This window comes from Entelurus aequoreus, linkage group LG01 (assembly GCF_033978785.1).
Source record: "Entelurus aequoreus isolate RoL-2023_Sb linkage group LG01, RoL_Eaeq_v1.1, whole genome shotgun sequence".
Classification (NCBI taxonomy): domain Eukaryota; kingdom Metazoa; phylum Chordata; class Actinopteri; order Syngnathiformes; family Syngnathidae; genus Entelurus; species Entelurus aequoreus.
In genome coordinates this window covers 96,513,974-96,530,280 of record NC_084731.1, presented here as the reverse complement: position 1 = coordinate 96,530,280, position 16,307 = coordinate 96,513,974, and the positions used below count along the sequence as shown (strand labels likewise).

At 37.0% G+C, this 16,307-nt stretch overlaps 1 protein-coding gene across 1 annotated transcript in view; it reads left to right on the top strand.

Annotated features, from left to right (window-relative positions):
* Positions 1-16,118, top strand: part of obsl1a (obscurin like cytoskeletal adaptor 1a) — a 36,498-nt gene extending 20,380 nt beyond the window's left edge. Inside the window, exons 24-25 of the mRNA XM_062062898.1 lie at positions 10,697-10,963; positions 11,035-16,118. Of these exons, the coding sequence (XP_061918882.1) occupies positions 10,697-10,963; positions 11,035-11,312 (545 nt within the window). The 3' untranslated portion in view covers positions 11,313-16,118. The remainder of the gene's footprint in view (positions 1-10,696; positions 10,964-11,034) is intronic.
* Positions 16,119-16,307: the final 189 nt, after the last annotated feature.

The window sequence follows — 16,307 nt, the reverse complement described above, 5'->3', positions numbered from 1 at the left end:
TTGCATGTTCATTATTATATATCAGTGTTTCCCACACATTCATTTATTTGTGGCGGCCCGCCACAAAAGAATTACGTCCGCCACAAATTTTAAAAAAAAATAAATAAAAAAAATAAAAATAAAAAATTTAAAAAAATTTAAAAAAAAAAAAAAAAAAAAATTTTTGTTGTCCTCTCCAGCTTCTCAGGCAAATCATATAGTTGATGTAGATGCCCATATCGGCTGTTCAGATTTACTTTAGAAAAGAGAAGTGTAGGATACTTCTCTTGTTGCCTTATTTGTATTTGACTTTATTAAATGTATTTATATTAGAAACACAACATGTGTATATAACAAAGGGTGCAAAGTCTGCAGGCAGTAGGAAACACATGGTTAAGTGTAGGGAGTAAAACTGATGGCAGTCTAAAGTTCAAGATTTTTGGAGCTCTTTGTTCAGTGGATCAGATGTTTGATGAAGCTCTGTGTCTATCTACCACCACTACTGTTTTCTGTTTATTTGTTACTGACTGTGGCAGGACACCTCTGCCTCTGTTTCACTTTATGTTGCTGGTAAATAATATGGTTGTAGTAATAGGCTAAAGTTACATTATTTAGTATGCACTAATTAAAGGGGCAGAGCTTTATGAGACATTTTAGCTTTTATATTTCATAAGATATATTTTTTGTAAGAACCACAATTAATAAATATATTTCAGTGAATAACTTATTGAAATCTGTATATAAATATGTATATAAAGTGTTGTAATAATATTGTAAAATGGATGGATGGATGGATGGACGTTTAAAACAAAACTGTTATTATTAATTAGTAAGTATACATTTTTTTAGCCTTTTTAGAGAAAATCATATCATTGTAGTAATTTATGCAAATTACTCGATGATGCCATGGTGACCACGCCCATAGCCACTCCCATAACCACGCCCCCACCGCCACAGGTATCTTGGCAGTTTATGGGAAACACTGTATATATATATATATTTTTTTTTTTTTTATTTATCAAAGAAACCATCATTTTGCCAGTGATTCTCCAATTGTGGTACGCAGGCTTCATCTAGAGCAGGGGTCGGCAACCCAAAATGTTGTAAGAGCCATATTGGACCAAAAATACAAATAATAATCAGTCTGGAACCGCAAAAAATTAAAAGCCTTCTATAAGTGATATAATGAAGTCAACACGTGATATAAGTGTCTATATTAGCCTACTATCAAAATGACTATGTGTCGCAGGCTGACACAAATCTTCGTTGACAAAAATGTTGAAATGTAATATTTATTGTACACATTTTTACAACGTTGGAAAACATTAGTAAAACGGAGCCTTCTCAGGGGATGAGATAACTCCAGGAAATGACTGTTTTAGAATGGCCAAAAGGTAAAGATGTGTGTGTTCAAGTTAAAGGAAATGGCGGGCTGTCTTCTTCGAATGGATTTATAACAATCTATGCAAGGTGGGTTACGTTTGCTGGGGTCTGGAACAACATGGCACACAAACAACTATCAGAAATGCAGCCAATATTACATACAGATAATGTGTCATGAGAAATGCACATATAAATTAAATAGAGGACATAATTAAAGACAATTAAATGAGCTCAAATATACCTACAAACAAGGCAAAATGATGCAATATGTACATACAGCTACCTTAAATAGCATGTTAGCATGGATTAGCTTGCAGTCACACATTGACCAAATATGCCTGATATATGCCTGTGCATTCACGCACAGTATAAAACGTTTGGTGGACAAAAAACGAGACAAAGAAGGAGTGGCATAAAACACGTCTTTCAGTGGCAGCGTCGGAGAAAGTTGCACATGTTAAGCAAACTACGGGGAGTTCGAGGATCGCTGAAATTAGTAGGACAAAAACGGTGTTTGCCAAATACTCTCATCAGTGAAGCATGCATAACATAAACAGTGGGATTTCTAACAATTAAGAAGGTTTGTGTCATGTTTGTCCTCCGACAGAAACCATAGCAAAACAACACGGGTTGCTGAACCTAGCGGTATGCCAAAGGATCACTTGAATATTCAAACACAGTGTCACTGTTCAAACTGTGTGCATTGTCACAGGGGCCACAAATAATAAGTGTATTTGTTAAATAAAACCTCTGCCTAGTTTCAATAAATATTAAGGCCTACTACGCGACTGTATTTGACAGTATTTAGTTCCACCTCATCATCCTCGATTACATTTGTGTATGGACCAAAATCTTATCTACACAAGACTGACGACAGCCCAGTGGTTAAGACTGTTGAATTAGAACGAAAGGTACTGGGTTCAAACCCCACTCCGGTTGGCAGTATTTTGTTCCACCTCATCATACTTTAGTGAGCCAGGGGTCGTAGATAAAATTTGTGTATGGAAATAAATCTACTCTTCACAAAACCAAGGATAGCTCAGTGGTTAAGACTGCTGACTTGGAATGAGAGGTACTGGGTTCGAACCCCACTCTACTTGACAGCATTTTGTTCCACCTCATCATACTTTACTGAACCAGGAGTCCTCGATTACATTTGTGTATGGAACACAATCTTTTCTTCACAAGACCCAGGATAGGCCAGGGGTTAAGACTGCTGACTCGGAATGAAAGGTACTGGGTTCAAACCCCACTCTGGTTGATGGTATTTTGTTCTACCATGAATTGATTACGTGGACCCCGACTTAAACAAGTTGAAAAACTTATTCGGGTGTTACCATTTAGTGGTCAATTGTACGGAATATGTACTGAACTGTGCAATCTACTAATAAAAGTTTCAATCAATCAATCAAAAACCTCATCATACTTTACTGAGCCAGGAGTCCTCGATTATATTTGTGTATGAAAAATATATATACTCTCCACAAGACCCAGGATAACTCAGGTTTAATAAATATTAAGGCCTACTACGCTACTGTATTTGACAGTATTTAGTTCCACCTCATCATATTTTACTGAGCCAGGAGTCCTCTATTACATTTGTGTACGGACCAAAATCTTATCTACACAAGACTGACGACAGCCCAGTGGTTAAGACTGTTGAATTAGAACGAAAGGTGCTGGGTTCGAACCCCACTCCGGTTGGCAGTATTTTGTTCCACCTCATCATACTTTAGTGAGCCAGGGGGCGTAGATAACATTTGTGTATGGAAAGAAATCTACTCTTGACAAGACCAAGGATAGCTCAGTGGTTAAGACTGCTGACTTGGAATGAGAGGTACTGGGTTCGAACCCCACTCTAGTTGACAGCATTTTGTTCCACCTCATCATACTTTACTGAACCAGGAGTCCTCGATTACATTTGTGTATGGAACACAATCTTTTCTTCACAATACCCAGGATAGCTCAGTGGTTAAGACTGCTGACTTGGAATGAAAGGTACTGGGTTCGAACCCCACTCTAGTTGACAGCATTTTGTTCCACCTCATCATACTTTACTGAACCAGGAGTCCTCGATTTCATTTGTGTATGGAACACAATCTTTTCTTCACAAGACCCAGGATAGACCAGGGGTTAAGACAGTTGACTCGGAATGAAAGGTACTGGGTTCAAACCCCACTCTGGTTGATGGTATTTTGTTCTACCTCATCATACTTTACTGAGCCAGGAGTCCTCGATTACATTTGTGCATGAAAAAATATATACACTCCACAAGACCCAGGATAGCCCAGTGGTTGAGACTGTTGACTCGGGTTGAAGGGTGCTGGGTTCGAATCCTGGTTGGGTTGACATGTAATTTACAAAACCGGCTGGAGCCTTCAAGGTGACATATATTGTGACTGTGTCACTTCTCTAACGTCGGTCATTATGGTGGTACTTGGAGAGCCAAGTGTTTTCTGAGGTGGTACTTCATGAAACAAGTTTGAGAACCACAGAGTTATGGTGAATATGTTGATCCGAATAACTTAAATCTTAATATTAAATATACATTCATTTTTGTTGTGTTTTTAATTGTAAACATTCCATAAGATGGTGCCATACCCCCATGCTTTAAATCTTAATATTAAATATACATTCATTTTTGTTGTCTTTTTAATTGTAAACATTCCATAAGATGGTGCCATACCCCCATGCTTTAAATCTTAATATTAAATATACATTCATTTTTGTTGTCTTTTTAATTGTAAACATTCCATAAGATGGTGCCATACCCCCATGCTTTGACAGAGACGTCACTCACCGAAAAAACTACTTTGCCGCATTGGAGCATTTTAACAATGCGGGAAAAATACATAAATAATAAATACGAATAAAAAATACCCAAACTACTTCAGAACAATGAACCAGAAAAGTGAAACCAAATAAAAATAATCCACATTAAAAATAAAAACAATTAAAAATAAATATATTTTCCTTTTACTCTGGCTCATTTTCTAGTCCGGTTGCCAGTCGGCTCTCATCCTTCACTTTGAAAGAGCCGTTCAAAAGACCCCAATCGTTCGCGAAAGCCACATCTCTGTGTCACGGCGTTTTGTGGCGGTTAGGGTCGCTCACGATATTCCACGTCACGTTGTGTATGTGACGCAAAGACAAAGCAAGCGCAATAAAGGCTTCGTGGGACAGCGGCACTTAGAAGCGTGGACCCGTATCGGGTCAGGAAAGTTACAGGTAGGGTTGCCAAACGTTGCCTCGAATAACGGAATCGCCCCGTGTTTAGTTTTAGTAACAAAAGTACGCGTCCGTTATCGATCTGTAAAATGGACGAAGTTTGTACCGTTCGACCGTTTAAATCAAAACGTGTCAATTGAGTTATTGCATGAAAGGTCGCTTTAATATTGCATTTCACGGTAAAAGTGGCAGCCTTTACCTGCTCCAAAGAAGTGACGGCACCCTCACACGTGACCAATACGTCACAGAATTCGGCTCATCTCATTGGTTGAGGCACTGGCGAATGCGACGACGATACCGGAAGAAAACAAAACGGAACACCAAATCATTACTAATAAATCGATATCTTTGTTAAAAAACATTTAAAGTGATTTAGGTAGCCCTTTTTGTCTTAAAAAAATATTAAAAAATATTATTATTATTTATTAATATTGAATACTCTATCTGTATTTGCTTTTGTTTTCTTGCCTTATGGGTGAGGGCCGACATCCGGGCAACTGAGCTACATACGGGTTATTCGAGCCACAGCAACGAGACTGGCGTTGAAAACAAACCGTTGCCATTACTCTTTAACCTGTCGACCTACGCTGGTTAAACCCGTCATTCTGCCTCCAAAATGCCGAAAAACTGTGTTGTTTTTGGTTGTGCTAACCACAACTGGAAACAGGGAAAACAAAGGTTGTATTTTGTTCTGCCAAAGCGTGATAAAAGCCCACAGAGACGAGACAAATGGCTCGCAGCTTTACACCGGGAAAACGAGGACGGTTCTCACTGGAGTCCCCCCGGGTCGTGTGTTTGGATCACTTCGTTTCTGGTAAATATAAGGAACAAAAATCCACCTTCTTAACCACAACTTGGCTATACCGTCCGTGCTAATGTTGTACTTGTTGAATTTGTACCTTATAACGTTCGACAGCTGAAGTTGTTGTTGTACAAAAATAACATGCGGTATATACTATATAGCAGGGGTCACCAACGCGGTGCCCGCGGGCACCAGGTAGCCCGTAAGGACCAGATGAGTAGCCCGCTGGCCTGTTCTGAAAATAGCTCAAATAGCAGCACTTACCAGTGAGCTGCCTCTATTTTTTAAATTGTATTTATTTACTAGCAAGCTGGTCTCGCTTTGCCTGACATTTTTAATTCTAAGAGAGACAAAACTCAAATAGAATTTGAATATCCAAGAAAATATTTTAAAGACTTGGTCTTCACTTGTTTAAATAAATTCTTTAATTTTTTTACTTTGCTTCTTATAACTTTCAGAAAGACAATTTTAGAGAAAAAATACAACCCTAAAAATGATTTTAGGATTTTTAAACACACACACCTTTTTACCTTTTAAATTCCTTCCTCTTCTTTCCTGACAATTTAAATCAACGTTCAAGTAATTTTTTTTTTTTTATTGTAAAGAATAATAAACACATTTTAATTTAATTCTTCATTTTAGCTTCTGTTTTTTCGACGAAGAAGATTTGTCAAATATTTCTTCAAAGTTATTATGATTAAAATTCAAAACAATTATTCTGGCAAATCTAGAAAATCTGTAGAATCAAATTTAAATCTTATTTCAAAGTCTTTTGAATTTCTTTTAAAATTTTTGTTCTGGAAAATCTAGAAGAAATAATGATTTGTCTTTGTTAGAAATATAGCTTGGTCCAATTTGTTATATATTCTAACAAAGTGTAGATTGGATTTTAACCTATTTAAAACATGTCATCAAAATTCTAAAATTAATCTTAATCAGGAAAAATGACTAATGATGTTCCATAAATTATTTTTTGTATTTTTTCAAAAAGATTCGAATTAGCTAGTTTTTCTCTTCTTTTTTTCGGTTGAATTTTGAATTTTAAAGAGTTGAAATTGAAGATAAACTATGTTTCAAAATTTAATTGTCATTTTTTTCGTGTTTTCTCCTCTTTTAAACCGTTCAATTTAGAGTAAATATCATTAATTATTAATAATAACATAGAGTTAAAGGTAAATTGAGCAAATTGGCTATTTCTGGCAATTTATGTAAGTGTGTATCAAACTGGTAGCCCTTCGCATTAATCAGTACCCAAGAAGTAGCTCTTGGTTTCAAAAAGGTTGGTGACCCCTGCTATGTAGTCTATAGCCTAGCTAGCTATTTTCGAAAACCGGACAACGAGAGGATACCAAAGGCAGCGTTTGGATGGACACCACCGGGAAAACGTAAGCCAGGGCGGCCAAAGAACACCTAACGAAGAACAGTTGTACTTAAACAATACATGTAGCCCTCAAATCTCTCAATATTTTATACACTAACACTTGATCTTGTTGTTGATAACTTCCGCGTCTCTTTCTTAGTAGCACGCAGGCTAAGCTAACTAGCAAGCTAAGCTAAGCCCGAGAAGCTTTAAAGTTCACTGAGACGAGTCTGACACAAATAATACCTTTTCGTTTTTTCACACGATATGCGAATAAGTAAAAATGCGTAAATGAAGGATTTAACGCCGACTTCCAAGCCACAACGCTCATTAAATGCTTTGTCTGTCAATGCTGTGTTCGCTGTGAGCTGGTTTGTTTTCAACGAATTCCCGGTTGCTAGGGGATTGGTAGGCGGAAGTGACGTAGGTCCGCCCTCACCCATTGTTAAAAGTGCCTTAAATGTCGAGTGAATTATAAATGTATGCTTGTTCGATAAAAAAATAAAATAAACAACAACTTTTTCTAATGTATTAATGAGATTGTAAAGGACTGTTGTTGATCCGATGTTGATTTGCTAAAACCTCTTTGTTGTTTAGAAGCTGCATACAATTTTAACTGTCCTTTTATATACACATCATCCATCCATCCATCCATCCATTTTCTACCGCGTGTACCTCTAAAAAATGTAATTAAGTGGTTGGATGTATTCATTAAAATAACATTTTCATTCAATGTATTCTTGCCTGCCAAACTGATTTAAAGTAATATTTTGACATTGACAAATCTCTGTGCATAATTTACTAGAAGACCATTAGGAGTATTGCACATATGAAAAAAAAAAGTATTTATTGTACTGTTTACTTGTTGGAAGTACCCTTTAAAAAGATAAAAATCTGCTCCAAACGACCACTTCGTGGTTGCCAAAAAGTAATTCAGAGTAATGTTTTGATATTGACACGTCTCAAATAAAGTACCCACTGTACTGTTGACTTGTTAAAGTAGCCGTTAAAAAGCTGAAATCTTGCCCCAAACAACCACTTAGTGGTTGCCAAAAAGTGATTTAAAGTAATATGTTGATATTGACACATCTCATCGGTTTACTGCACTGTTTACGTATGAAGGTAACATTTACTCAAGACAACCACTTAGTGGTTGCCAAAAAGTAATTTAAAGTAACGTCCTGGCATTGACACATCTCATCTGTGCATAATTTACTACAATACCCTTAGGATTATTACATATATCAAAATAAAGTATTTACTGTACTATTGACTTTAAGTATCCTTTAAAAAGCTTAAATCTACCCAAAACAACCACATAATGGTTGCCAAAATGTGATTAATTGTAATATTTTGATATTGAGACAATTACTGGTTGCCAACAAGTGATTCAGAGTAATGTTTTGACATGTTTACTGTACTGTTTACATGTTGAAATATCCTTTAAAAAACTGAAATCTACCCCAAACGACCACTTACTGGGTGCCAAAAATTGATTCAGAGTAATATTTTGATATTGACAGGTCTCATCTGTGCATAAGCTACTAGAATACCCCAACGAGTGTTACATTTCAACATAAAGTACCGAATGTACTGTTAACTTGTTGAAGTTACCCTTCAAAAAACGGAAATCTACCCCAAACCAGCGACCACTTACTGGTTGCCAAAAAGTAATTCAAAGTAATATTTTGATATTGACACATCTCATCTGTGCATAGTTTATTAGAATACCCCAAGGACTATTACACATCAAAATAAAGTACCGAATGTACTGTTAACTTGTTGAAGTACCCTTTAAAAAGCTTAAATCTGCCCCAAACGTCAAATTATTGGTTGCCAACAAGTGATTCAGAGTAATGTTTTGACATTGACACATCTCATCTGTTTACTCTACTGTTTACATTTTGAAATATCATTTAAAAACTGAAATATACCCCAAACAACCACCTACTGGTTGCCAAAAAGTGATTCAAAGCAATATTTTGATATTGACTGGTCTCATATGTGCATAATTTACTAGAATACCCCAAGGAGTGTTACATTTCAACATAAAGGACCAAATGTACTGTTAACTTGTAACTAAGTTACCCTTTAAAAAAAACCTGAACTCTACCCCAAACAACCACTTACTGGTTGCCAAAAAGTCATATTTTAATATGGACACATCTCATTTTTGTGCATAATTTACCAGGACTACCAGTATTACACATATCAAAATAAAGTATTAACTGTACTGTTTAAGTATCCTTTAAAAGCTGAAATCTGCCCCAAACGTCCATTAAGTGGTTGCCAAAAAGTGATTCAAAGTCATATATTGATATTGACACATCTCATCTGTGCATAATTTACTAGAATAAGTATTACATATCAAAATAAAGTACCAAATGTACTGTTAACTTGTTGAAGTTACCCTTTAAAAAACTGAAATCTACCCCAAACGTCCACTTACTAGTTGCCAAAAAGTAATTCAAAGTAATATTTTGATATTGACACATCTCATTTGTGCATAATTTACTAGGACTACCAGTATTACGTATATTTTAAAATAAACTATTTACTGTACTGTTTATTATCCTTTAAAAATCTGAAATCTGCCCCAAACATTTGCCAAAAAGTAATTCAAAGTAATATTTTGATATTGACACATCTCATTTGTGCATAATTTACCAGGACTACCAGTATTACATGTCAAAATAAAGTATTTACTGTACTGTTTACCTGTTTAAGTATCCTTTAAAAAGCTGAAATCTGCCCCAAACGACCATTTAGTGGTTGCCAAAAAGTGATTCAAAGTAATATTTTGATATTGACACATCTGATCTGTGCATACTTTACTAGATTACCCTAAGGAGTGTTACATTTCAACATAAAGTACCGAATAAACTGTTAACTTGTTGAAGTTGCCCCTTAGAAAACGGAAATATACCCCTAACGACCACTTACTGGTTGCCAAAAAGTAATTCAAAGTAATAGTTTGATATTGACACATCTGATTTGTGCATAATTTACCAGGACTACCAGTATTACTTCTATCAAAATAAAGTATTTACCATACTGTTTACCTGTTTAAGTATCCATTAAAAGCTGAAATCTGCCCCAAACGACCGTTTAGTGGTTGCCAAAAAGTGATTCAAAGTAATATTTTGATATTGACACATCTGATCTGTGCATAATTTACTAGATTACCCTAAGGAGTGTTACATTTCAACATAAAGTACCAAATGTACTGTTAACTTGTTGAAGTTACCCTTTAAAAAACTGAACTCCACCACAAACAACTCTATAAATTGGAGGAATTCATCCAGGACCACCTGAAGATCATGAGCACTGGTTGCCAAAAAGTAATATTTTGATATTGACACATCTCATTGGTGCATAATTTACTAGGACTACCAGTATTACATATATTTTAAAATAAAGTATTTAATCTACTGTTTAAGTATCCTCTAAAAAGCTGAAATCCGCCCCAAACGACCATTTAGTGGTTGCCAAAAAGTGATTCAAAGTAATATTTTGATATTGATCTCATCTGTGCATAATTTACTTGATTACCCTAAGAAGTGTTACATTTCAACATCAAGTACCGAATGTACTGCTAACTTGTTGAACTTACCCTTTAAAAAACTGAAATCTACCCCAAACGACCACTTACTGGTTGCCAAAAAGTAATTCAAAGTAATATTTAGATATTGACACATCTCATTTGTGCATAATTTACTAGGAATACCAGTATTACATATATCCGTATTTACTGTTTACCTGTTTTAGTATCCTTTAAAAAGCTGAAATCTGCCCCAAACGACCATTTAGTGGTTGCCAAAAAGTGATTCAAAGTCATATTTTGATATTGATCTCATCTGTGCATACTTTACTTGATTACTCTAATGAGTGCCGATCGGGTAGTGACATGGTCAACATCTTCAAAATGTCCTCTCTCCCTTTAGAACTTCCGGTGTCCATCGTCAAACCATTACGGGACAGAACCGCCTTGGAGAACCACCGAGTCATCCTGGAATGCACCGTTTCTTCCCCTCGATGTAGCGCCACCTGGTACCGGGGCAAGGAAAGGCTCGAGCCCTTAGATCGGGTAGAAATCCTGGCAGACGGTTGCTGCCATAAATTGGTCATCCAGCAGGTGGCGCTAAAGGACGAGGGCACTTATAGCATTGAAGTTGGCGAGCACACATCTAGAGCCAAACTCTTGGTGGAAGGTAAGACCGGTACAGATGAGTTCCAGTCTTTCGAGTGCCCCTAACTGGCTAAAACGTGTCTTACTCTGCAGCTCAGGAGCTGGTGATGGTGCGAGAGCTGGAGGACGTAGACGTAACGCGAGGCCAACCGGCGTCTTTCCAGTGTGAGGTTTCTGTGGCTGTAAGCAAACCCCCGTTTTGGACGCTGAACGGCGAGGGCCTTCAGCCTGGGCCCTCAGTCCGCCTGGAGAGCCAGGACACTGTCCACCAGCTGACCCTGAAGACCACCAGTCCGGACATGAGTGGCGTTGTTAAGTTCAACGTTGGCAAGGCAAGGAGCAGCGCAGTGCTCAGCGTGACGGAAGCTTAAATGCTCCTATTTTTTTTTTTACAGTAATATTTATTTCCCTAAACAAATTGACTATTACAATCTAAATTAAAGCTGCAAGCAGCGATGGACGGGACCGACTTTGAGGGCTCATAAAATCCAAACCGTAGCAGTAATTAAAACTCTTTCATCAACTTTTAATCAGAAGGGTTCAATCTCTCTCCTGTGCTGATTTGAAGCCGACACGACAAACGCGCTCAGAGGAGATAATGTTTGAAAAAATGGTGACTGTTTTTACTCAACTTTTGTTTTGAAGGGGGAATTGCAAACTTCCTGTAGATTTTTGCTGGGGGTTGTCAGTGTATGAAATATAGGTCTAAGTGAAACCTACATAGAGGTTTTTGTTTCATGTCTCTACGACATTCCTACTGGGAGTTAGAGGCAGTTTTGTCTGTGTTTTCTTCCTAGGGGGCGCTAGAGCGCAATTTGGAGTTTGGTTTTTTGATTAAATCACAATTTTCAAGCATGTTAAGGGGGTCAAATTACAGCTCAAAGAGGCGGCGGTATAATAATAAAACGCTAGAAATACAATAGAGTCATCTGTCCCAAAGGGACTTGGTCCCTAATAAAACAAACTCCAAAATGCTAATATGTTTATTTCCTGTCATCTTATTTAGAATCAACATTGCATAAAACATTGGTTTTATTTAGCGTTTACGGTGTTACAGTTCATGTTTAACTTGAAATGACATGAATCGTGAGTACAATAACATACAATATATTGCCAAAAGTATTCGGCCACCTGCCTGGACCCACATGTGAACTTGAAGTGCCATCCCATTCCTAACCCATAGGGTTCAATATGACGTCGGTGCACCATTCGCAGCTATTACAGCTTCCAACTCTTCTGGGAAGGCTGTCCACAAGGCTGCGGAGTGTGTTTATAGGAATTTTCCACCATTCTTCCCAAAGTGCATTGGATGTTTGGTCGAGAAGGCCTGGCTCTCAGTCTCCGTTCTAATTCATCCCAAAGGGTGTTCTGTCGCAGTGGTCCCCAACCACCGGGGCCGCACAAAAAAATAAAATAAAATAAAATAAAATAAAATAAAATAAAAAATAAAAATAAAATAAAAAATTATTAAATCAACATAAAAAACACAATATATACATTGTATATAAATATGGATCAATACAGTCTGCAGGGATACAGTCCGTAAGCACACATGATTGTATTTCTTTATGGGGAAAAAAAATAAAAATAAAAAAATAAATCAATTTTTTCAAGCGTCCGCAGCTACAAAAAGGTTGGGGGCCACTGTTCTATCGGGTTCCGGTCAGGACTCTGTGCAGGCCAGTCAAGTTAATCCACACCAGACTCTGTCATCCATGTCTTTATGGACCTTGCTTTGTGCACAGTCATGTTGGAAGAGGATGTTCTCACAAGGTTGGGGGCGTGGAATTGTCCAAAAATGTTTTGGTATTGTTGCGTTGACCAGCATTCCTCCAATGGGGAATTCAAATTGCTAGTCTCTCCCAGATTCTTTTTATGGCAATACGCTGATGTTTATATTCAATCACCAGGCAGAAGTTGGTATTTTGTAGTTTATTCTCAAAGCTTAGAGGACAAACCTGAGACCAACCCAGCACCCAAGCGTTTCCTAGCCCGGTCCAGATCGGTCTACCAAAACCCCGGAACTCCTGTCTACTTCCTCCTTCTCCTGCCCCCCCCCCCCCCACCTGCTGTTTAGACTACTCCGAGTTATCTCTACTCTGACACATTCCAATCTAGAAGGCCAACACCTTACTATGAGACTCAAAAGAAGGAAGAATACTAGCTATTCTTTATATGACTATAGGAGTTTAGAAAGAAGTAACACTTAAATATGGTTATGCTTCCAACAGTATCCTGGAGCATTCAAACTAAGGGGCCAAGCCCAACTCCTGAGAAACAACCCCACACCATAATTCCTCCTCCACCAAATTTCACACTCTGCACAATGCAGTCCGAAATGTACCGTTCTCCTTGATTCTGATCATTTGGATGGGTGGCCAAATACTTCTGGCAATATAGTGTAGATGTTTCAAATAGACTGGGGATATTATCTCCTGCTCATTTCCTAAGTTCACTCCCCTACAAAGACATGAACATGTTGTACGGAAGGTTTAACTGACACAAAATATTACAAAAAAATTCAGAAAAATGAATAAAAAGGTTGTAAAATAATTTGTATTTGAGTGAATTAGCCATTTTGTCCGTACCAACCAGCAATACTTCTGAACGGGGCTGCAGATTAATCGATTAGAACAGCCATTCTCAAACTGGTACGCAGGCTCCATCTAGTGCAGGGGTGTCCAAAGTGCGGCCCACAGGTAATTTTTTAACGGCCCCACGGCACATTCTAAAAAAAAAATAAAAAGTGGTATAAAAGAGCAAACAGGTGGAATGTAACAAGAAAATGTTGCATTATTTACTCTAATAACACAAAGCTGCCATGCAGGCTGTTTCTTTCTTTAAAAAATAATAATGAATCAAAATCAATGTCATGAATTATTGACCTATTCAAGGCTCCAATTACTTCACATTAAATATTCCACTTTGAGATATTTTGGGGGGAAAATGTTGCATATTTTTTGGTTGCCATTTAAAAAACAAAAGTTTTTTTAAAGAAGGGCCTAAAACGAACAAAGAAAAAACACAAACAACAATAAAACTTATAATTGACGGATAGATCTGAAGTTGACTTGGAGACTATTGTGGTAAAAGTTTAAAAAAAATGTTGGATTAATTTTTTTAAACTTTACTGAGCAGTACCCAATAATTTGTGGGATTTTTTAAAAAAAATTTTTAAGTGTCATTGCTCAAAAAAATAATGAATTAAAATCAATGTTATTATGAGTTATTGACCTTTTTAAGACTCCAATTATTACATAATCTCAAATTTTCCACTTTAAAAAAATTTGGGGGGGAAAATATTGCATATTTTGGTTTTTTTTTCCATAAAAAAACACGGTTTTCCTTGACAAAAATGGCATACAACGTAAAACTTTGAAAGCGTTTTATTGACAGATAGACCTAATGTTGATCTAGAGATTTAAACCTTGAATAATAATAATAATAATAATAATTAAAGCTGCAAGCAGCGTTGGTCGGGTCCGCATTTTGGCAGGTGCTAGTCCTAGGTGTCCCAATACTTTTGTCCAGTGGTAGTCCTGAGTGAGACCTACATAGAGGTTTTTGTTTCGTGTCTCTACGATATTTGTACTGGGAGTTAGAGGAAGTTGTGTCTGTGTCTTTTTCCTAGGTGCCGCGGCACAGTGGTTGTTTTCTTTGAAGGCGTGTAAAATCACAGCAGCGAGCAACTTTAGTGCTGCGGGTCTTTGAAGGCTCGTAAAATCAAAACGGTAGCACCTTCCAAAGCGCCGTCGTCAACTTTTAATCAGAAGGGTTCAATCTCTCTCCTGTGGCAGTTTGAAGCCGAAACGACAAACGCGCTCAGAGGAGATCATGTTTGATGTTTGGTGACCGGTTTTAACAAAAATGTAGTTTTGAAGGAGGGATTGCAAACTTCCTGTTGATTTTTGCTGAAGGATGTCAATCTATGAAATGTAGGTCTATGCGAGACCTACATAGAGGTATTTGTTTCATGTCTCTAAGGAGCTCTGAGGAGCAGTTTTTTCTGTTTTTTGCAAAAAATTATGTAGAGCACAATTTTGAGTTTTGGGGTTCGGTTTTTTTTTCAGATGGCAATATTTAAATGTCCCAATGTGTCTAAGAAGTTTGGTGAGTTTTGAAGTATTTTAAGGGGGTCAAATTAGAGGTCAAAGACGTAAAAAGGAGTGTTTTTAGTACATGTTTGTCTAAAATGGGAAATTGCCAACTTCCTGTTGGTTTTTGCCCGAGGATGTGTCATTATGAGTTGTAGGTCTAAGTGAGACCTACATACAGGTTTTAGTTTCATGTCTCTACGACCTTCCTAGTGGGAGTTACAGGCAGTTTGTTTTTGTTTTTTCCTAGGGGGCGCTAGAGCGCAATTTTGATTTTTGGGGTTTGGTTTTTTGACTAAAGTGTGCTGTCACAGTTTGTCTATGTGTGTGTAAAATTTGGTGAGTTTTGAAGCATGTTAAGGGGGGCAAAGTAGTGCGCAACGGTGCGGAAGAATAATAAAAATAAACATTACAATTTCAATAGGTTCCTTTGTACCCAGTATAAAGGACTCCCTGTGGGAGTCCTTTATACAGGGTACATGCGGACCCTAATAATAAAAATAATAATACTAAATAATGACACATTTGTAATATTTTTTTTGACCAAAACCTTTTGGGGTCCCCGGGATCAAGTCTGAGTGGAGGCCTAAATGCATCTTTTTTATACATATATTGTATTGTTTTTTAAAATAAAAAATATCAAAATGGCCCCCGCTTGCTTTGATTTTTCAGTGTGCGGCCCTCAGTGGAAAAAGTTTGGACACCCCTGATCTAGTGCTATGCCAAAGAATCAATTAAATATTCAAACACAGTGTTACTGTTCAAACTGTGTCATGTTACAGTGGCCAAAACATGTAAAATATCCTTAAATAAAACCCACAGCCTTGTTTTTAATGAACATTAAGACTGACTACGTTACTGTATTTTAAGGTTGGCCATAATGCTGGTACTTGGAGTGCCAGGTTCCCCCCCCCCCCGAGGTGGTACTTGGTGAAAAAAAGTTTGAGAACCACTGGATTAGAAAAAAAGCTTTGATTTATTTCCTGTTGATTCGATTAATCGTTTAATGAGTACACGGAAAAATGTAAGCATGCGGGGGCCATTTTGATATTTTTCATTTTCAAACCTTAACAAAATATATGCATTTTTTATTTTATTTTTTAACATTTAGGGCTCCCGGTGACCATAAAGGGTCTCAGTCATTAAAATGTAAAAAAAATAAGTCAAATTATTATTATTTTTTATTTAACGCTTACAGTAAATCTCTATATCAACTTGAGGTTGATATAAAGTAAAAAAAAAAAAAAAAAATTATGTTATGCCTTTTCTGTC